We start from the raw sequence: 22,497 nt of genomic DNA, 5'->3' as shown, positions 1-22,497 counted from the left end.
TAACACATCTATGTCCATAAGGACTGTCTTACAACCGGGGGGGGGGCTGTTTACTGCAATGTGAATACATGGATTGTAAAGTACTTGTGGCATAGCGAAAACAGGCTGTGGTTCACACAATGTACACATTTTCTTCTACGAAGACATCACTTCCATGAAAAAAAATATGTGCAGAAAAAGGTGGCGAGCAAAGCAGCCCTTTTGAAGTGTTGGACTAGAAACATTTCAATACAAAAATCCAAAATAGAATGGGGGTTGGTGGAAGAGTATTTTAAGAAAAAGGATATAAGAACTGAATTGATGGTCTGTTTAAATTAGGTAGTCATGGGGGGGGAATAGGAGGGGAAAATAAAATATAAAAGGTATTAGAGTTGTATTATAATTGGAAAAAAGTGACGCAAGTTAAAGAGAATTGGAAAGATAAGTGATGCATTGTGATTTGGAAGTCAAGATCTTTTTAATAACATAAGATTTGGTTGTACCGGTATATAATTTATGATTTATTTTTTCTGTATTGAATTTTAATAAATCAAATAAAGATTTTTTTTTTAAAAAAATTGAAGTGTTGGACTAGAGCTCATCCTGGCAACTGTTTCAGATTTTCCAAATGGGAGGCAGGTGAGCCCCAGCTCCTCACTCCAACTGGTTGCATGAGAACCACTTTAGCCGAGAACTGTGCCAAAGCTACAAAGTACACATTTCTTCACTCCTCAAAAGAACAGTGTTTTGCAGAGGCGTGTGGTCACTGGATGAAGTGTTTTATTTTACACACCATTCAGAAGTGAGGAGCCCCTTGCCAATTCCTCTTTCCTCTCAAGTACAATGGTCCCAAATACCTCTTTCCTCTATAAGGGCTGAACGAGTCTCAGTTCACTCACTATTTACACTTCCAAGTCCTTGATTTAGATTCAACCCTGGGCTCAGGTTTCAGCTCCTTGCTTTGGATTACTGGAGTTGCAGCAACTACATGCTTGCTCTTAAAAAATTCCCATGAGCAACTTTAACCCTCTTCTGCATAAGCAACCAATTCTGATCAGCATCTGTAACCCAATCCATCACACAGAGTAAAATCTGCCTGTTCCTCTCACCCCTCCCATGTTCTTTCTACTTACAAATAGGAAAACCGGAAGAAAAGCAACAGTGTCTATAAAATGGAAGCACACAAAGGCAGAATGATAAGGTACTGCAAAACCCCAGATAATAAAAATACTGGAACTTAAACCATTTTAAAACATGAAATTTATTTCATTCTTAGATTGGTTTTTTGTCTTGATATTTTTGTAAGTTAACCTCCACTTCACACAACCAATTCAAGTAAACTGAAACTGCAACAAACTTTTTTTTTAAAAAAACTCAGTCCTGAATAGGGAAAAATCAAAGGAGGGATATAAGAAATCTCTGAAGGCTTTAAAAAATAATTACATCTGCACTGCTACAACATTTCTGAGCCTCTAGAACCCTAGTCTACGTAAACAGTTTGTTGGGTCACAGATTGAGACAGATCTGCTATGCCTCACACTCCTGATCTTATCACATGCAGGTGGGCATTTAAAGTCACGCTTCTTCCATGGATCTGGAGAAACCAGAAGTTCCCATGAGGCTGAAGTTGGTTCAGGAACAGACAACACATTTTACCTCGCCCTGCTGAAATGTATTTGGCTTCTTGTGACAGAATTGCAATACCCCACACGCATCAGTGGGAGAAAAATTGTGCACCTGGATGGTACAGAGGATTGGGGGCTGAGAATTGGGAAGGAGTGGAAAGGAATTGCCATGCTCTTCCTTGCTTAAAGGGGTGATGCACCACTTGCATTTATATTCATGGACAAGAAGCATCTATCCCAGGCATCTCCAAACTGCGGCCCTCCAGATGTTTTGGCCTACAACTCCCATGATCCCTAGCTAACAGGACCAGTGGTCGGGGAAGATGGGAATTGTAGTCCAAAACATCTGGAGGGCCGAAGTTTGGGGATGCCTGATCTATCCTGACCTTTTACAGGATATCCACTACATTTTCCACTACAACAGCCATGGGGTAAGAACAAGATTGAGGTTCCAATGTATTTTAATGACACATTATGAAAATAAAAACTTTACTTCTACAAAAATTTGTTGCAGATTACCAACTGCACACTTCAAAAGTAGTAATATTTCAGGTGGATATTTTTCTACTTTATGTTTGTGAACAATAATCAATTTCTACTAAGCATTTAAAAGTCAAAAATTTAAGCTTATCTAGGTTTATATTCTTAATGTAATAATAATGTACATTACAAGAAGAGACACTCCTATGCATAAGTACACACACCCAACAGCACAATAAAGAATTATTAATATTTTGAAGCATTTCACTCTATTTTTCAACAACTCACAATCTACAGCAAAATACCTCCACACAGAAATAACTTTGCCAGGTTCATGTATGCAAAATGAGAAGCATCTGTACAAGACCACATGGGAAGAATAAGAACTGTGACACTGTTCCATGGAAAACTACATGAAATAGTGACAGAGTGAATTAAACCATGTACTTATATTTCTTCCCATGGAAACCAAAGGGGCTTGAACAGACTTCAAATTGGTTGCATTAGACAATGTAGTAAATTAGTTACAACTAATTTCCATTAATTTTAAAAGAACTAAAGTGAAGACTTGTTTAAAATGGACCAGGCCCCTAGCATTTTATTTTTTTAAATGTTTCTGATGTGTCTTAAAGATTGAGCTATACAGTACTTTTCACAAAACAAAAGGCAACCTTATAAAATATGCTCATTTGTAAGTTATGCCATACTGCCCTCTTCTGATATACACAGGATACGGTCTCTGAAAAGAGAAAATGTGATACATTATCAGATATTAAACTTTGTTTCTAGAAAGAAACATGCCCATTTAAGAGTTAAAAAATGCTACAGAAGAATAAAATATACAGAATGTAAATTTGGAAAAAAAACAAGGCGTCAAGACATTAGAAAGGGCAATGGGATTCAACTATATAGCATGCTGAGTCTTTTCAGCTTTCTTGTTATCCTCGGCTAGCAGGGGTTACAAAGACCTATTCTCTCTTGAGCTGTCAGATGTTGCCACAAAAACCAATAAGGCAGAAGGCACAAAACTGACTAACGCACTCCTAGGCAATGATGAAACTGACAAGCAGAGGGTCCTTATGAAGGACTGGACATCAGCACTCCTGGTAAAAGTGAAGGCATTTGCAGAGCTATTTGCTGACAGCACAAATACTGCTTGGAGAGCACTGCAATTACGTCTGGATAATCAAGATCATGTCTGGAGAGATCAGATTATGAATGGAGCAAGGTTTGGAAGAAACTTCCTGTGAAGTCAGTATCTGTTTGAATTCAAGAGGCCACACTTAAGGTTTTATTTAGGTGGCAACGGAAAGCTTTCCCACTTGATGAGCGTGGGACTCTTTTACATCTATTGTGTGAGTGTGCCATAGGAAGAATCTATCCAAAATGGAATAAATGAAAAAGGCTTGGGATATAGTGTTCTCTGAGTATTTAACAAAACATAGGAATGTGGTTAGAGGACAGGTTAAACATGATCAATTTGTTATCACCCGATTTCCTTTTATCAGACCAATAATGGGTTCAACAGTTAAAGTGGATACTGCACGTGCTGTAGAGGGGAAAATCTTTGGGGAAAGACAGGAGTTAAACTCTACACAAATCTGGAGCGGAGCCCCTAAAGTTGGATGGCATATTGTACGCCTCCTTCCGGTAACTATTGCAGCCATTTGCCAAAAGGCCTAGGAGCCGCTCCTGGAGCATAGATGGCCACAAGATTGAGCACGTCTCCTGCTTCAAATACCTGGGGGTAGTCTTCCATTCTGCCGACAGGAGAAATGCCTATGGGGACTATGCTGCTGAAATTGCTCAGAGAAGCTCATCGGAAATTCTTAATTTTTAAAAAACAAGAGGTGGTCATTATATACCAGCAGCACTTAAATTATTTGAAGCCAAGCCAATAGCACAACTTCTCTGGTGCCCAGTTGGGTCCCTTTTCCAATTTTGCACCACTAGAGCTTGTGCAATCCAAATTTCTAAGGTCAGTCCTTCAAGTCCCAAAATGGGTCTCTAATGCTACTCTGAGACCCCACTAACTATGAGCGATGATTTTCAATCCACGTGCAAACGGGCAGTGGCAACTAAAATATTTTATATATCAACCATTTATGCTCTTTCACACCTGCCCAATGCTCCTATCCCTTTTTATAGTTTCTTTTAGCTTCTTCTAAATTCTTATAGACTTTTATATTCACCTTCTGTTTTAATACCTTTTCACTTTCCAAAACACTTTTCAGATATTAAATGACTGTATCCCACCCATTTATGCTGGTCTATGACCGTAATAAAGATTTGGATTGTAAATACAACGAAGCTTAAGTTCACTAGCCCTCCCAATGCCTTCTTAGCCTACAACTCAATCCACTAATGCTTGGCAGTAAGCCCAATTAATCACAGCAGGAGTAAACATGCATAGGATTGCACTGTAAATGCCATAAATGAAACTATGTTGGTTGCAAAGCTTCCATCATCGTCTACCATCACTAGCCAAGGAGGTCAGCTTTCTGGCTGTGCTCCAATGTGCAGTCTGAAATTTAGGAACTCCAAAAGCCAACAGTGGGTGGGGTTTACAAGCTTTATGCTGTCATAAACCATATCTTTATATTTCCAATTACTTCTGAAAAGAACCTCCATCATTTGAATTTCCCTATTTTTGTTTTTACATCAACCCACCTCCCTCAAAAGTTCTCTCTCATATTGTTTTTTAATTGTATTTGTATTAGGTTCATTTATAGCAATTTATCACATTATAATTTGAATTCTATGGAATGCTAATTGTAATGCACTATAAAAAACAAAAGCAAGAAAATACAATTAAATATATAACATCTAGCAGTGCATTAGAATTGCTACAAACTTGCAGAAAAAATGGTAAATGATCCACGAAGACCATCAGCAGTTTTCAAGTGGTCCGTGGGGGAAAATGTTTGGGAACCACTGATTTAAATCAACCAGCACATTTAAACACTGTTTTAGATTATATTCACAGAAGTGAAATAAAAAATGTTCACCTTTCTAAAGGCACTTTAGTTTGACTCTCAAATAATTTTCTGATTTATGAGATCCTTTTGGTAGCAGCGATCACTTTTGTAGCCAAGGCTTCTTCTTCTGTTTCTCTGGTTGCGGAAGGTGACATTTTTGTTTTCTTCAAGACTCAGCACACTGATGCTCTTCCTCCTGGATTCAGAAGGGCCCATTGCAACACGGATTTTCTTCTGCCCTTCCTTCATTGGCAAGAGCATTTGGTCCTTAGTCCCTTGCTTTGGATGAAGTGGCTCCACTTCTGGACAACGGGAGGTGGACTTTCGTTTCTGGGCTTTGCCAGCAGAACCCAGGATATCTTGGCCTAGGACATTATCATCAGGCATCTGAATCCAGGCAAGCCCTTCATTTCCCGCATCATTAAGCAATCTCATGCTACGTCTCACCCTTTTTTTATTACTTCCGGTTACACTCCTGAAAGATTCCTCTATAGAACACTGTAAATTATCTAAGAGTTCAGAATCATTTACTGTCCAAGGAGGCAGTTGGTTCATATTATCTCTAGGAACACTGGGATTGTTTCCAGGTGCTTTAGACTCAAAATCCTCAACACTTGGGAAATAGCAGCTCTTTGATTTCTCAGGAGAGCTCTTTTCAAGTGGGTTCCAAGGAAGAGTATCTTTCATATCATTTGTAGCCGTGTCTAGAAGCTGCAAGGATGAGCCAGATACATTATCAGGTAAAGCATCTTCTGTCACAAGATTCAGGCTGGAATGCAGACAGCTGCTGTCCTTTTTACTACTATGTTGTATGTTAGGTTGGTTTTCATGCATAGATTCTGCATTCAGGACACTAGAGCTGGAATCATCTAAGATAAATAAAGTTTCAATTAGAGAAGAAACTTGTTTCTGTTTTAATCATCAGGTGTAAGGCAAAGACATCACACCAAACGCCTAAGAATACATAAAGTATGGTTAAGGGGTGGTTTGGCATGACAAATCATAGGCATGGTTTTGCACTACCTCTGGAGGTGACTGCACAAAACCATGCAGTTTTAAACTATGGACAGCACAAACAGTAGCTCTGCATGGATGTCTGAACAGTAAAGCGCTTTTCAAAGATCCTACTATTTTGAAAATATGCATTTTGTTGTAATGTTCATGAAATGAAGTACTAACAAGAAGTCTTTCAAAGCGTTACAGTGGTGCCTCATGTTGCGAACGGGATCCGTTCCGGCGGCCCGTTCGCAACATGAAAAGGCCGCAACATGAAGCGCCGCATCTGCGCACACGTGTTACGCAATGCGACGCTTCTGCGCATAGGTCATGGACATGCCGAACCTGGAAGTAACCCGTTCCGGGACTTCCGGGATCGTTGCGACCGTAACCTGAAAAGACGCAATATGAAGCGGACGTATCCTGAGGTATGACTGTATTTCTATCATGCAACAGCAAGCTATCAAATTGCTTTGGAACACAATTTTGAAAGAAAAGCCTGACTAGCTGTTCAGGTACCTTTTAACTGTATAACTTTTCAAAGAAATGCCTGCAGCAAATGAAGTCTTGTTTATTCTGTTATGTTTTACTCCAAGAAAATCCTAAATAGGATTATCCTAAATAGAACCCAAGTCCATGATGTTACATATCATCCCAATCCAATCAATATCATATTAAAGCCCATGAAGTTCTGAAGAGATTGGTGTTTTTAGTTTTGATGTATCTCAATTCTGGGTTAGGCTTTAAGGTTTTGTGTAGTTCGGTAAGGCCAAGGTTGTCAATTTTTTGACATTTCAAACCCTCATTAACTCACAAACAGGATGAGAAAGAAAAAAAATTTAGGTTTAATCTTAGTTCTGCTCATTCAACAAGTGTACAAAATATTAAGAAAATTGGATGACGTGAGATAAAAAAGTTGGATCACTTGATATGGAATGACCCAAAAGTAAAATAGTGGCCAATTTGTGTAAGATTAATTTTTGGTCTTCCAAAAGACTTCCAACTTCTCTCCTGAAATATTCTCTTTGACCAATTTCTCTGCTTACCCTACCTCTTACTTAGCTGCTTTGATGCCACAGAAAAGGGCTAGGCTATTAAATGCTAAATGAGACTTTAGATTCAAATGTCAAGGTCTGCTAGTAATTTTTGGCCTAGCCATTAAGAAGATTTTAAGTGACACCTTCAGCAGGCTGAGCCCTTTCAAAGCCTGCTGATGGGAACAAAAAAACCCTGCTGTCAGCATGCAAAACTAATTAAAATGAACTCTAAATCAGTTACTAATTACAGAAAACAGAAAAGCAAACCACAGTTTTAAGCAAACCACAGTTTTACATACCGAAGATAGAAACTTCTGACTTTGGTGTGCTTTGATAAGATGACATAAAAGATAAATCTTCTGTCATCTCCTGAATTGGGCTCAAGAGAGGTTTCTTTGAAACAGTTTGTCGCTGCCCATACAATGCTTTTTGCTTCTTTTTCCTTTTCCTCCTCTTTCCAAAAACCTTGCTTCTGACAGCCTGGTGATATTTAGAAGACACAATGGAACACTCCTCCTGACAGATAATCATTCACCTTTAACTTTACCTTAAGGGACGCGGGTGGCGCTGTGGTCTAAACCACTGAGCCTCTTGGGCTTGCTCACGAGAAGGTCAGCGGTTCAAATCCCCATGACAGGGTGAGCTTCCGTTGCTTGGTCCCAGCTCCTGCCAACCTAGCAGTTTGAAAGCATGCCTAAAAGTGGCGGGGAAGGTAAATGGCGTTTCCGTGTGCTGCTCTGGTTTCGGTGTTCTGTTGCACCAGAAGGGGCTTAGTCATGCTGGCCACATGACCTGGAAAAACTGTCTGCAGACAAACTCCAGCTCTCTCGGCCTGTAAAGCGAGATGAGCGCCACAACCCCAGAGTTGTCTGCGACTGGACTTAACTGTCAGGGGTCCTTTACCTTTGGTGTATTAGTGAGAACTACTCTGAATGTGGGTTGACAACACAGCACCCATGAAAATAATGAACAACCATGACACTGAAAATAAAATAACTACCCTTGGAAAGTGAACAATAACATTTGAAAATTCGGCTAAAAATTCGGCTTCTAATTTTTTTGCTGGGCCACATATAGGCTGAGCAAACTCCCTTTCCAACATTAATCCAGATTGGATACCAGCTTCCCTCACTTCCATTCAGGAAAGGAAGGGCACAGGAGAGAAGAGGGGACAGTGGTGACTAACTGCACAGTGGCTAAAACATTTTCTTGTTTTCTTTGTGTGTAGGAGAATACTGAGAAACACTGAGTTCATGCAAGATACCTGCCAGACCTGTTGGGTCTAATCTAACCACTGCCCAGCAGGAATTAAGAGTATCATCGAATGTAACCAACAGCTCACCACGAACTTTGTTTACAGGAGAAGAATGGTAACGGCAGACAGGCTATTAACCGGAAATCTTTGTCTGTCCAATGCCGGAACTGCTGAGTTTCAATAAAAAGACACTCAGATTACATTGTAGGACTAGGATATTTGCCCATTTTCTTTCTTCTGTGGAAACACAGTGAGTTCTTTTCAGAGGGGCTTAAACAGACACTTACTGAAAATACTGAGAAATCTGACATTGTCCTGTTGTATTGTAGAAATGTTCATCAGCTACACAAAAGTATGCTTTAAAGTTTAAACCCAATGGGGCATGTTGACAACTTCACAGCTGGGCTAGGATTTCACCAATGCAAGGAATGCTGTTTATAGGACATGGCTTACTTAAGTAAGTGGCTTAAAAGTCTGTTTTTAAAAACAAACAATCTGTAGCGTATTTTTAAAGCATATGGGAGCGGTTAGTTTTAAACCTTTGTAACTTACTGTTCTCTTTACAGCAGATTTCATTTCCGCTTCTGCCTTTTGGAATTTGATGGATTTGGGGACGGTTTTTTTTGTAGGGTTAAGAGCCATTTCTTCTGCTTTGTTGATAGACTGGAAGGAAACACCAATTTTAAAAAGTCAAGAGGCTGCTATGGTACAAAAATTACATAGGCCAATGTGTATTTTAAAAATGCAAAGTAGTATTGTTGTTGCTGTTGTTTAGTTGTGTCCGACTCTTCATGACCCCATGGACCAGAGCACGCCAGGCACTCCTGTCTTCCACTGCCTCCCGCAGTTTGGTCAGACTCATGTTGGTAGCTTCCAATCATCTCGTCCTCTGTCGTCCCATTCTCCTTGTATTATTATGCAGCCACAAAACTTAAAAAGAAAATTCTCATTTCACTGAAATTTTTCTCTGCCAGTTTTTTAAAATTATGCAAGATATTAATTTATTACAAATTCTAAAAGTAACTCGCAGGTATGAAATAGCTGGTGGAGGACTGAAAAACATTCATCTGTAAATTCACAGGTGTGAGTATATTCAATCTAAAAGTGTTTTACACATATTTCTCTATGTATACATTTCTAAACTGTTCAACATTAAAATATACCTAAGTGATGTATGATATACAACAAATTATGAAATCATCAAGCACATAATAAAAAAGCAATATATTCACTTACTGCAATGTTAATTCTCAAGAAAGAGTAACGCAGTGCTGATAAAGCAATAAACCCACCTTCCTTTTAGCAGATGACCTGGTGGTTCTAGTGGAAATTGCCTGGAATGCCGGAGAACTATTTTTTGTTTCTAAAAATGAGAGCAAGACTCAAATTACACCTGCAGGCTTGACACTATAGCTCAGCCATACTGATAGCTTGCTGCATATGCAGCAATGGGCTCCTTCCAAAAGTTTTAACCAGTAATTAAAACCTTTTCCATTAGAATCCTTCCAGTGTTCATGCAATTATTATACACAAGGAGGACTATGTGCTTAGGCATTTTTTTTCTACTGAAAATATCCCAAGCCCATATCAGCACAGTAATATACACTCAGGAAGTGTTGCATTTAATATTGGTGGGTCAGAACTAATTGGTGATCTCCAGTGTTTATCAGACTCAAGAGCAGATCAAATGAAATCAATCAATTAATTTCTGTGGATCCATTCTGAGTATGACTTAGTTGGAAATTCCCAATAATCTGGCAGCCTCACATTGTTTTTTAGTTTACCATTTATTGTCATGACTGTCATGGTGTGGAAAATGCTTCACCCTAGTTGTGTCCCACACCACATCAGTAATAACTGTAAACGGAAACCTCAAATTACATAATTCCTTCACACAACAGTATTGCTCCTCTCTGTGAGCCAGCAACATGGCATGAGGTTCATAGTTAACATTCTCCTGTAACACAAAACCACAGAGTGGCAACTCTTAATTTGCCGAGGTAATGTGTAATACATCAATTTGGTGAATTATCTCATGATGGTGAATAATTCAACTGTAAGAATATAGGAACAGAACTTTACCTTCCAGATCAGAGTTTACAGCATATTCAGAAGTGGATACATTGGGTGATTGTTGAGGAAGCTCCTGTAGAACAAAAGTAAAATTACAAACATGTTTTGCAATAAAATGCAAATGTATACAGTGCTAAATATGGAAAGAGAAAGGTTAATCCAGACGGATATCTGAACATTCCTGCTTCAAATATATAAAAATGACAACTACTGGCACAACACAAACTTCTAAGACAGTCTCATTCAGACTTCATGTCAAACGATGGCTTGCACTAATGATTGTGTAGAATCCAAATTATGGTTTGAGCATTCAAATTATCAGGTAAGTCTAGAGTTGCTTGTTCACTTTTAAACCAAGTCTGCTCAGCTCTAAAATGCAAGGGCTTTTGAAGTACAGCAATTGCTGTAGCTACGGGATGTTTCCTCAATGAAAGATGAAACATGCTTTCAGATTCCGATATGCCAGCTGACCGCAAGACCTGGTTTGTCAATCATACAAAACATAGTTAACCTTCATAAACCATGGCTTGGCATATTGTCCAATGCCCTACCTCAGGGGTCCCCAGACTTACCGGGCTTTGGGCCGGTTCCCACCGCGCCGATCGCGCGGCGGAGTGCGCGCCCGTGCGCATGCGCCCGTGCACTTACTGGCGCGGCGGCGCGCTTCCAGGTCGGAAAAAGCGCCGGAAATCGTTTGTGCGCATGCGCCTCCCCCAACCCGGAAGTGCACCAGAAATGACCTCTTCTGGGTCGGGAGAGGCCCATACGCATGCGCACAAAGGATTGTCGGCGCTTTTTTCCGACCTGGAAGAGCGCCGCCGCGCTGCGCGCCGTAAGAGCGGGCGGCGGCGAGCGTCGTCGCGGGCCGGATTGGGAGGCCAATTGGGCCGCATCCGGCCCCCGGGCCGTAGTTTGGGAACCCCTGCCCTACCTTCTGCAATCACCCCAATGTGAAATCAAGAGGTGCTCAAAGAGGATACAAGAATTTCCAGTGAACATTAACTGCGTGAATTTATGATTAGGGAAAATCCAAGCACATAAACTGAAGAACTCATAACAGTGTGAAGCCAACTTACATCAACATAATCAAAGTTTGGCTGGGACGAGGGCTGCTTGTCAGGACTTATGATAGAACTTTTTTCTCTTGAACCTGTTGCACTGAACATGGCTTCTCTTCGTCTAAGTAATGGAGGATCTACAGAAAGGTGTCAAATACGTCAGATTCTAGATCATTGCTGCATACCTTCATTTCAGCTATTTGTCCAGTACTTCTTTCTGTAATATTACTTGTAGAACACTGTTGTTAAAGAATTTAATGGCGGGGGGGGGGAGCATATTTCTTACATACGGTATCTAGTAATATCACATTTGAGTCAACAGCAACACTGAAGTAGTATTTTCATGAAAGGCTACCCAACCCACACCAAAGGTTCTTTCTTCACAGCAGTGACATTTACAAGTTTGATTTTGGTTCAGGGGGATGATATAAATCCAATTCTATGCTTCCCAGAAAGACTTTCCAAGGGGTGTATGGCAGCATTAAGCCAATGATTTTTCAAGGCCTTCCTGTACTATGTACAGTATTACTAAAATATTGTAAGCATTTGTTAGGTGCTAAAATTGCCTTCAATTTTCTTGTGTACTTCCCTATTTTATAAAGGATTAAGCCTGCAATCCTATACATGTAAGTGCCACTGAACTAAATGAGACTTTCTTTCCATGCACAAGGGAGCAAGGAAAGATAACGGATTTTTACTTTATCAACAACCATCATACAGTGGTACCTCGCAAGACGAATGCCTCGCGTAACGAAAAACTCGCAAGACGAAAGCGTTTTGCAATGTTTTTGGTGACTCGCAAGACAAAGTTTTCTATGGCTTCGCAAGATGAATTTTTTGTGGTTTTTTTGTTTGTTTTGGCCGCGGCAAACCGCACTTTGCAAGACGAAATTATCACAAGCGACTCGCGGAACAAATTAATTTCGTCTTGGAGGCATCACTGCATTTTTATTTTTAAGTGAAATCAATACTTAGTAGATTTTAGCTGGACTAATTTTAGTTTTCAACTACCAACACTGTATCAGTCCATCACAAAACAGATGGGAATAATATATAAAAACACCCCCCAGTGGCTTTTTGTTCCATATTTCAGGAACTTCCCAAAAATTTTATGAAACCATCTAGTTGTTAAGCATAGTTGTTAAGCATCATTTCCTGGTAAGGTACGCTACTATCTTTCAGAACATCGCATAATACACTGACTTGCAGATTTGATCAGAAGTAAGTTTTAGATTACAATTTAAGAATTACATCCCACCCTTCATTTATTATTATTATTATTATTATTATTATTATTATTATTATTAATCAGGACAGCTTAAAGTAAGCTGTTAAACCTTCCACTGCACTATTGCTGTTGTCTTGTACATGGCACTTATCACAATATATATCAGTTATGATTTTAGTTATATTTTCAAACATCACATTCAAAAAGAAAACACTTACACGTTTTTGTTTTTATAATGCCTTAATAACATGGATGTTAGTACTCACCACACACAGCCTTTGACTTTTCTGTAGTTGCTTCCAAATGGATGCATCCAGATTCCCTAGTATCTGCCTGCAAGACTGGAATAACCTAGGTACAGCAGGGGATATTTGAAATGTCAATTTTTAAAGGACACATCACTTAGTTTACACAAGCCTCATAGTGTAAACTTGGTTTACCATGCCTCACACTTGGCATTGTTTAGGAATTCTAAGAAACCCAAATCAGGCTTCCTGTTCTGGTCTGTGGAAATGGCAGAGTCCCTCCTACTTGTGGGAGAGATTCTGGTGGAGGGGAGGGGAGAAACCTGAGGCAGAGTTGCTTTCTGGACCCCCTCGAGGGTATCAAGTGGAAAGAGAAAAGGGGCCATGGTCGGAAAAAGGTTGAGAAACACTGTAGTAGATGACCAAATACTGACAACATTCAAAAGCTTGGGATACATGCATACCAAAAAATGCCTTAGAAGGAAAATGGGAGTGAAATGGAGGTGGGACACAGACCATGGAGACTGCTGAGGCACCAACCAAACCACTGGTTTTGTCCAAGCATGAGCGAATTTTCAGCAAAACACATCAAAAGCTGGAAGAGGAGTCATGGAGAAGGCATCATTACCTCCACTCCTGTGAAGAATAATGTGCCTTTTATCTAGCTACAGTAGGGGAGAGGAGCCAGATCTTGCTGCTTTTGTTGAGTCGAAAATGAAAGGAAAAATGCAGAATTCTCACCCTCTCTCTGGCAAAATTCCACATGAGAGAAACAGATTACAGCTGCTATAGCAGCAAAGCCCATGAGAGACAGAGAAGGTTCCCCAAAGTACAGGGTCTCAGAAGCTTTTTTACAGCAAGCAAAGTAGACTCTCTCTTTGGCTTTGAGAAGGTAAGAGACAATGCAATTTTTACAAAGCAGCTATCATCTTCTCTGCTCTGCGGAAAATTGTGGTAGAATGGTTTGGAAGAAAACAAGATCTTTTTCTGGCTGGTTTATATTGTGGCTTTCACCCCACCAGAAATTCCCAGTTCAGATAATTGGAATTGAAGCTAGAAAAGAACTTCAGAGATAAATGTTTCTATGTACACCGGGGGGGGGGGGTGGCATCTGGACACTACTCCATAATATTTTCTTCTCTGGTCAGTAGAAGTTCAAAGAAAATACCTACTTCCTAGTACTTTATGGGAAATACTGTGAATAGCCTGAGGCTCTTGATAGTGCTTTCAATTTTATTTATTTAGAACGAGAGACATAGCTAGAGAGGGAATTTAATATTTCACCAGTTTCAACACACACACACACACACAGAGAGAGAAAGAATACCTTAGAAACAGCAGTAGTGCTAATGAGATGTTTCTGTAATGAAGATGCATTACTGTCGCCGTGAATATCAGCTTGGGTTCTTTCTCTACAGACAAATTTCCAGTGTCGATTTTCCTCAAAATCCTTACATTCTGATAGGCCCACTTTAGATTGCTCATGCAGACTTGTGTCAGTTTTCATAGCTGCATTTAATTCATTCACATTATTTATTTTAAATCATTTGTACACTGTTTTCCAGGTATATACCGTATTTTTCCATGTATAACACGCCCCGCCCCTGGTATAAGATGCCCCCTATTGGGGGGACTCAAAATTAAGAAAATACACTCAGCACTGTGTATAAGATGACCCAAATTTGTAAACATCATTTTAACATTAAAAAAAACCCTAGTCTTATACACAAAAAAGTACGGTAACCTCCCAAAGTGGTTTACAAGATTTCTGGCAGATATTTCAAGCAGATGAGGTAAACTATTGATGAAGACACTAGATACATCATACCAGAAACTATTTAAAAAGTACCGTATTGGCCTGAATATAAGCCTCATATTTTTTTTACAAATTCCGACCATGAAAAGTTAAAGTGCGGCTTAAATTCACGACCTTACACAAATTTGGCTTTTACGATATCACTGCTGAAACACATACAGTAAAATGCAACAAAAACAATGTTTTCTTGCCGATTTGAGAGCTTGACTGTTCACTTGCCATTTACAGGTGTGAGCCTGTGAAATTGTAGCAACTGAACAGCGATTTGAATTTTAGTGACTGTACGGTAACTTTTGCAGACTTGCAAGATCAAAGGCTTAAATTGGCTTGGAGTTACAATTCTACCAAGCACAGTGATGTTCAGCCTGTAACCCAATTTTAAGGGAGCAGCTTATATTAGCGTATTGTCTTTTTTCCCCTTTAATTTTTAAGGTGCGGCTTATTTGCGGGTGCAGCTTATATTCAGGCTAATACGGTATTCAGATTGAATTACAGAATTTAAGTTGCTTTCTTGGACTTGTTTGTTATGTTCAATAGCAAATAGACATAATATAGGCCGAGCTTCGATTTTCCTTACTTACAGCTGCCAGCTATATGGATTGCACTTTCCTTGGTTTCCTCAAGTGGCTTAAAGGAAAACTGGAAGGCAGCTATTTTGTCCTTTAGCAAAGTGTTTCGATATTGAAGAGGACTAGCCTGTTCAAAGATACCAGAAAAAATTCCAAACAATTTCATCATAAAAACAAATGATTGTCTTACAGAACAGCCTTGTTTTTCAAGTTTAATTGCACCTAAATTGTATTTCCTACATTGATTACAAGTTCTGACAATCGAAATGTTTCATTTTATCATGTTGCATATTAAGTGTACTTTGCACATTGTACATGTTTTATAATCATGAAAGTGAATGTAGGTATTTTAAGAAATGGTTACTCAGTTATGGCTTCCACCTGAAGAAGGGTGTGTGTGTCTCATTTTTAACCACCCATGCAATTAAACCCAATTTCCTGTCAACGCCCTCCAAAAATTTTTTAATTTAGCATGGCAATTCATAATTTAATTTTGTTGTGCTTCATTATATCTGACCTGGATATGGTCACTTTTTATTCTCAGATTTTTAAAATCTCTTTGTTTAAACCCTTGTTGTTGTGGTTTAGTCGTTTAGTTTAGTCGTGTCCGACTCTTCGTGACCCCATGGACCAGAGCACGCCAGGCACTCCTGTCTTCCACTGCCTCCCGCACTTTGGTCAGACACAAGTTGGTGGCTTCAAGAACACTGTCCAACCATCTCGTCCTCTGTCGTCCCCTTCTCCTTGTGCCCTCCATCTTTCCTAAACCCTTAGGCCACAACAATTCAGTAACATACTTAAAAATAATAAACATGATTTCCCTACAGAAACACTGACCGTCCCTATGCATTTGTGCCTCCAAGACTCAAGGTGACAGTGAGGAGTCTAAGCTCCTCAACTTGGACCCGGAAAGGAGGCCCTCCCATTTGTCATCAGACAAAACCCAACTCCTGAGGCAGAGCCAGGATGGCTGATTATCAAAGCTACGTTTTGGCCCGTTATGGGCATCCGTCAAAACTCTACACCAACTCTTACATAAAACCCAGCACCCTCTTTGTTTAGTCCCAGAGGCAGCATCTACTTCACAACCATTCAGTCTGTAAGGCAGACTTTAGAAATGGATGTACATTCTTTGCCAACACCTGCAATTAACTGCCTCCATGGCCACATTACAAATGACAACACACCTACCAGAGTATCTTGTTTCTTTATTCTCTTTTGGTGAGCAATGTATCGGATAAGAGAATCATTTTCTGGAGAACCCCGCACTCCAATTGTAGACCGCCGTCTAAATTTTAACAGGTTTTTTGAGACCCCTAAAACAAAATGCAATCTATATTGAACATTCAATGAAGAGAAAAGGAAGGACAAGTGTCAAGTCAGTTGTTCCCACGTCTTTCTGTTCCATAGATCACACAAAAGTTGCCGAGGGTCTTGGCAGATCAATTCATGGGTGTGCCCCCCCCCCAAAAAAATGCCTGTTGCAGTAATTTTAATTTCCTACCTTACTTGGTGTCTCTCAACAATATTATGTAAGGCCTGTTGAAGAGGAATGGCTTCTGTTGCTTCAAGGGGTGGTCATTCAAGGGAGCACAATGCACCTGATTCTGTGCAGAGGTAAGCCTCACCAAAATCAGTGGTAAACATGCATAAGGCTGCAGTCTTGGAAGCTTGATCCCATGCACCTTGGCTCAAAAGGTAGTCTGTATTTTACATGGTACCTACTGTACTTGTAAGCACCGTGGAAGCCTGAAAACTTTATTGGTCTTATCCCTACTTACCCAATGTCTCTCAACAATACCACTCACATTGAGAATTTCCAGGCTGTTGAGGAGGAAAGGAGGCTTCTACTTCGGGGGGGGGGGGCATTAAGGATGGAGGGAAGGGAAGGAAAGGAAGCGTGACAGGTATTAAGAGGGGAATGACAGCACTTGTGATAGAAACGAAGGTCTGTCAAGCCCTCACTTGTCTTACTGGCTCCACACCTGGACAGACCCTTGGCATGCATGCACAAACAGCAAGAGAAAGCACAAGAAAGGCCCTCAGAACTGACAGCAATCTTGACAAGAACACTGGCTATCTGCCTTCTGTATCTGGGTAAAATACAGCGAAAGGACAACAGAAATGCTGATTGCTTTGCTATATGGAGAAACTACATACAGTGGAACCTCGGTTTATGAACACCTCGGTTTATGAATTTTCGGTTTATGAACGTCGCGGACCCATCTGGAACGGATTAATTCACTTTCCATTACTTTTAATGGGAAAGTTCGCTTCAGTTTATGAACGCTTCAGTTTATGAACAGACTTCCGGAACCAATTACACCCATGTTTCAGTTTATGAACGCTTCAGTTTAAGTACTCCGCGGACCCGTCTGGAACGGATTAATCCACTTTCCATTACTTTCAATGGGAAAGTTCGCTTCAGTTTATGAACGATTACTCCGCGGACCGTCTAGAACGGATTAATCCACTTTCCATTACTTTCAATGGGAAAGTTCGCTTCAGTTTATGAATGCTTCAGTTTATGAACAGACTTCTGGAACCAATTGTGTTCATAAACCGAGGTACCACTGTATAGTGCAAAGCCCATGCTTAGATAACAATGGAGCAGCACAGCCACTGCTCCTGCTGTTCTTCAAAGACACGTCACCAGTATAAAGCTCACAAACCACTGCTTTGGGAAACTCTGCTCCAAGTCTTTGCAAGCAACAATGCCGGTTTACTGTACCTTCATTTCCAGAGCCGCTTAAAAGTTGAAGACTGCCTTGTTTACAAGTAAGCAAACATTTTACTCCTTTACATCCTCTTTACCTTGGGGGCCAAGGTATGGAGAAACAGGGGGGAGGGGCAAACACTCCCCAGAGACAACAGAGGGCTCAGACAGGGTGGGTGGTGGGGGGAGGAGGGGGCTCGATAGCTCATGAGTCAGGACAGGGGGGGGCAGTCACAGGGATGTGCTGGAGGGGTGGGGGGAGGAGGGGACTCGATAGCTTATGGGTCGGGACAGAGTGGGGCCAGTCACATGGATGTGCCGTGGGGGTGGGAAGGGGGCAGGATAAGTCATGTGTCCAGACAGAGTGGGTGGAATCACAGGAAAGAACCATAGCAACACGTGGCCGGGCCAGCTAGTATAATAATAAAATTGTCCAATAGCACCTTATAGACCAACTAAGTTTGTTCAGGTATAAGCTTTTGTGTGCATGCACACTTTTTCAGATTAACCTGTGATTATCACTGATACTGCTCTTTTTCTGAAGGGGAGGTATCTTTCCTATGTTATCACCTTGTGTTTGGAGTATTTCCACAACTGTTGTGGAAGAAAATTTCAGTGCAATTACAGGAGTGGGTATCTCCTGCAACTGGTAGTGGGACAGGGACTTGACCCTGCTCCAAGGTTTAGTGCAGAAGAGCAGCAAGAGAATCTTTGAGCACATTGGCTCAAAATATTTGTTAGAACATAGGAACCCTGCTAAATCATGCTCATCATGGCAGAGGTTGCCCACCATGAGATAACAAGTTTTTTTATAGACTCCTGACAAGTGTGTGATTGCATGCATGCATGCATGCATACACGCACACAGTTTCAAATAATTTTTGTAACAAATGCCTGGCACCTGAACCTTTTTAGACCCAGTACCCTTCAATCTAGACATGCATTTATGGATCAATTTTTAAAATTCTTACCTTATAATTGAACGGTAGCAGTGCTGCTGTTGCAACCAACCTTAGAGCAGGCCATGGTAAAAGCCACCAGAAGACGGCCAATATCCCAACAATTCATGCCTACCGTTTACATATTTCTTGTAGTGTAAATGATTCAGAATGCTACATGCACAAGGAACATTGCATAAAAATATTTCTGACCTCCTCAATCCTTACCTTTATATTGTTTCGTAAATGACTCTGGTGTGATTCCAAGATCAGCTGCTGTAAGAGCAGAAAAGTCTACAGGAGGTGAAGCATAGCTGCTTGATATTCCATAAGTTGAATCAAAACCATTCTTATTTGGTGTCAAATAGTCTGTATCCCCCAAGGTGGTGGGGTGATCCTCTACCAGATGGCTTCCTGCATTGCTGTACATGGTAGACATGTTTACCGTTAGAGCATTTGATGAACAGCTTGCAAGGCAACTGTCTGCCTTCTTTGTACTGTCAATGCAGTTTTCAAGCCCCAAATGTGGGTTGGTTTGCATATTAGAACATTCAGAAAGCACCTTCCTATTACTCGGAGTTTCCATTGGAAAAGTCCTTATGGCCCTTGCTTTATAGGTGATGCAAATCATTCCTTTGTTGGGAACATAGATTCTGTCTCCAAACCACAACTTCTGCACCAAGATACCATTGCAAAGCTGGAGCTCTCCTGTTTGGGGGACAAAAGCAAGATATTAGCCAATTCCATGCTGGAAGGAGGACTCAAAATAGTGTCTGATGCGAGAGAGGGCTCAGAGACTAGGGTGGGGGATGAGATTCAGACCTTGATGAAGAACCCACTACAACAGATGTCTCAAGCAGAAAAGCCCACTGACAATCATAAGGTTTACTTCAGAGTGAAGCTGCAACCTGCAGGCTTATTTTTTTGGGTGCAAACCCCATTTGAATACTGTGGTACTTACTCCAGAGTATTTACATGCTCACCCTTCATCCCCAAGAAGTGTGGAAAGAAAAAGAGCTTCTAATGCATATGTTAAATATTGCAGTCCTGTGAGTACGCCCCACTGAGTTTTCTGAATTCTTTAGTTCATAATAAACCTATGCAAGGCTTATAATACATAACTGCAACCCCTGAATTTTGTTTTCTTGTCAGTAAATTCAACTGAAGCTAATGGGAAAATATAGTTAGAAAAAGATAGTTATAGATTGGGGGGGGGACCTAAACCCTAGAAATAAATGGTAGGATTTTGATGATTTGAGATGTGAAAGGAGAAATGCAAACTGCAGAGGAATTCCTGGGCTAGCCTAGGCAAAACCTGGCCAAGCTAGGGCCATTAAGAAACAAACCAAGGCCACTGAAAATGCAAGAGAACTGCCCCCCCCCAGTAAGAACAGAGACAGGGGTTTGGAAGGTTGCCAGGGTAACTGTGTGTTTGAGGTGACAGGAAAAGGGAGCTTGGTAGCAAGGGGTTCTGGGAAGGAGAAAGAAGGTCTGGGATCCATATATATGCAGGCTGGCTGCAGAGATGCTGCACTGCTGTGGGGTACCAACCCCTCTTGAAATGACTGTGCTGTAAGATCTGGACTCCATTCATGCAGACCAAAGATGTAAATAGGCAAATAAACCATAGTTCTTAAAGTACAACAGTCTCCGCCTCAAACTAGGACCACAGACTCTGGGTGAATGCCTAGAACCCCATGGGCTCTTGCCATCAAGTGGCGGAGGCACCTAACTTTTGTAACAGTATATTGTTGCATGCCACCTTAATCTCCAAGTAGTGCAAGATTCCAGGTGCTTACCCAGGATTTGGTTTCCTCAGAATGACGGACAGCGAAGACTGTGGTGTCTTTAGGATATATGGTTTATTTACACACACAGACAGCAACAATTTTGCATTTGAGTTCTGTTCCTAGCGCCCACATGCATCAGTAGTGTGCATATAAATGGAGCAAGTAGTGTCCGCTGCCCTGTTCTGCCACCTTCTAGGTCCAAAAGGACCCACCCACCAGCAATCATGCCTCAGTTGGATGTGCCTAAAATGTTCAATGCCTGTATTTACAACCTGAGCCTCCAATGGAGGGGCTCATAGCATTAACACCCTTTGGGGGTCTTGCTTCTCTCATAGCCTCAGCCTTGATTCCAGCAGAAATCAGGCATGGTTTTGTCTCCCAGCTGCCCAGATCGAAGCCTTGCTTCTAGCTTCTACCTCCCACACACCTCTTTCTAGCTACCAGCGAGTTGAGGTAGGGAGGCCTGCCCATTTGCTATCTGGCAAAGATTAACTTCCTTTGCTACCTTAATAAACCATACTTGAGAGGGCCATTACCTCCCCAGGAAACTAGAATTGAATCCGTCTTGGATCCAGGAATCAGAAGGGGTCTCGGACACACTGCCTATCTCCCCACAGTCATAACCAGTGCTTTTCTTCTAGAAAATACTGTACTGTACAGTATATACATATACATACCATGTAAATCCACCAAGGAGCAATTCTTCAGGACTATTTTGTTGTTGACCAGATCCCAGAGATCCACCAACCACAGCTTCGAATTAAAGAATCGGGAGCCAGGGAATTTTGTTTGTTGGGAGTCTCACAGTTCTCCTGCACAGAAATAAACTCCTGGTTACCCCCTTCGCTTGTAGCTATATAAAAAGGGGGCAGAAAGTGGGGAGTGGAGAGGGTCGTTTAGTTGCTGCTACTGAAACAATTTGGGAATTACACATCTCTGCCAGTCTACTGCAATCACCCAGTAGATCCCGATCACCCCACTCGATCTCAAGCCCCCCCCCCCCGCCAAAATTCAAAACTACTCAAGGAGCTCCATTTGCAGCACCATAGCAGAGACGCGTTACTCTAGATTAATTAATTGGAGAGTTAATAAGGGGCATCTGCATTTCCCGGTCCCTTTACCTTCACCTCCCCTCAAGGTCCTGCCAACCGCTAACCCAGTTGCAGCGGCTCCTCAAGACCAGCGACCGACCTGCTCTTGCCTCGCGCGCCCCATTCAAACCTACAAAAACGGCGAACGACGTATCCCTCCGCCGTCACCACACACTCTTCGGCTCCTTTCTTCTTCAGTCTCGGGTTGCAGCCGCGCTCCAGCCTCAGGCGAGAGAACGTAAGGAGCTGCTTGAGGGTCTCCTCAGCCCACGCAGGAAAGAAACCTTCCGCATCTCGGGAACTATTTTCTCCCCGCCCCCCGCGCGGCGGAAGGTTTAAACGTTTAGTAAAGTTTAGAGACGGACGCGTTTGCACACCACGTGGTACTAGCTTTGCCAATCGGGAACCACGTTCGCATCTCCTACAGTACTCCTGTACAGTACTGTATATGAAAAGCTAAAAATCCTGAGGCCTCCTGCTCAGGGCGTGGTGCCCCGCCCCTCTTGCCCTCTCCCGCCTTTGAAAGGTTCCTACTTGAGACTCCGCCCCGCTCATTCTGAGAAGAGCAGCCGGGTGCCTGGGCCGAGACGAGAAGATCCGCCCATCGAATCGGCTTTGGTTCC

General features: G+C 41.4%; 1 protein-coding gene across 4 annotated transcripts; it reads right to left on the bottom strand.

Annotated features, from left to right (window-relative positions):
* Positions 1–1,221: 1,221 nt before the first annotated feature.
* On the bottom strand, positions 1,222–22,432 carry CDCA2 (cell division cycle associated 2). Of its 4 annotated transcripts, none has more exons than XM_060283141.2 (14): positions 22,009–22,432; positions 21,461–21,595; positions 19,222–19,701; positions 16,531–16,655; positions 15,352–15,466; positions 14,282–14,463; positions 12,976–13,060; positions 11,500–11,618; positions 10,433–10,496; positions 9,643–9,713; positions 8,903–9,013; positions 7,395–7,575; positions 5,093–5,931; positions 1,222–2,823 (listed from the first exon to the last, which is right to left on the bottom strand). In XM_060283141.2, exons 3-13 carry the CDS (start codon positions 19,622–19,624, stop codon positions 5,120–5,122), a joined length of 2,268 nt encoding a protein of 755 aa, XP_060139124.1. In that variant the 5' UTR covers positions 19,625–19,701; positions 21,461–21,595; positions 22,009–22,432; the 3' UTR covers positions 1,222–2,823; positions 5,093–5,119. The 4 variants fall into 4 exon arrangements, with proteins under 4 accessions (XP_060139124.1, XP_034994677.2, XP_060139121.1 ...); XM_035138786.3 differs by having other exon boundaries at positions 21,905–22,043; XM_060283138.2 differs by lacking the exon at positions 22,009–22,432 and adding an exon at positions 21,905–21,996 and having other exon boundaries at positions 21,461–21,636.
* Positions 22,433–22,497: the final 65 nt, after the last annotated feature.

Source organism: Zootoca vivipara, chromosome 14 (assembly GCF_965207765.1).
Source record: "Zootoca vivipara chromosome 14, rZooViv2.hap1.1, whole genome shotgun sequence".
Classification (NCBI taxonomy): domain Eukaryota; kingdom Metazoa; phylum Chordata; class Lepidosauria; order Squamata; family Lacertidae; genus Zootoca; species Zootoca vivipara.
This window is presented reverse-complemented; position numbering and strand designations above follow the sequence as displayed.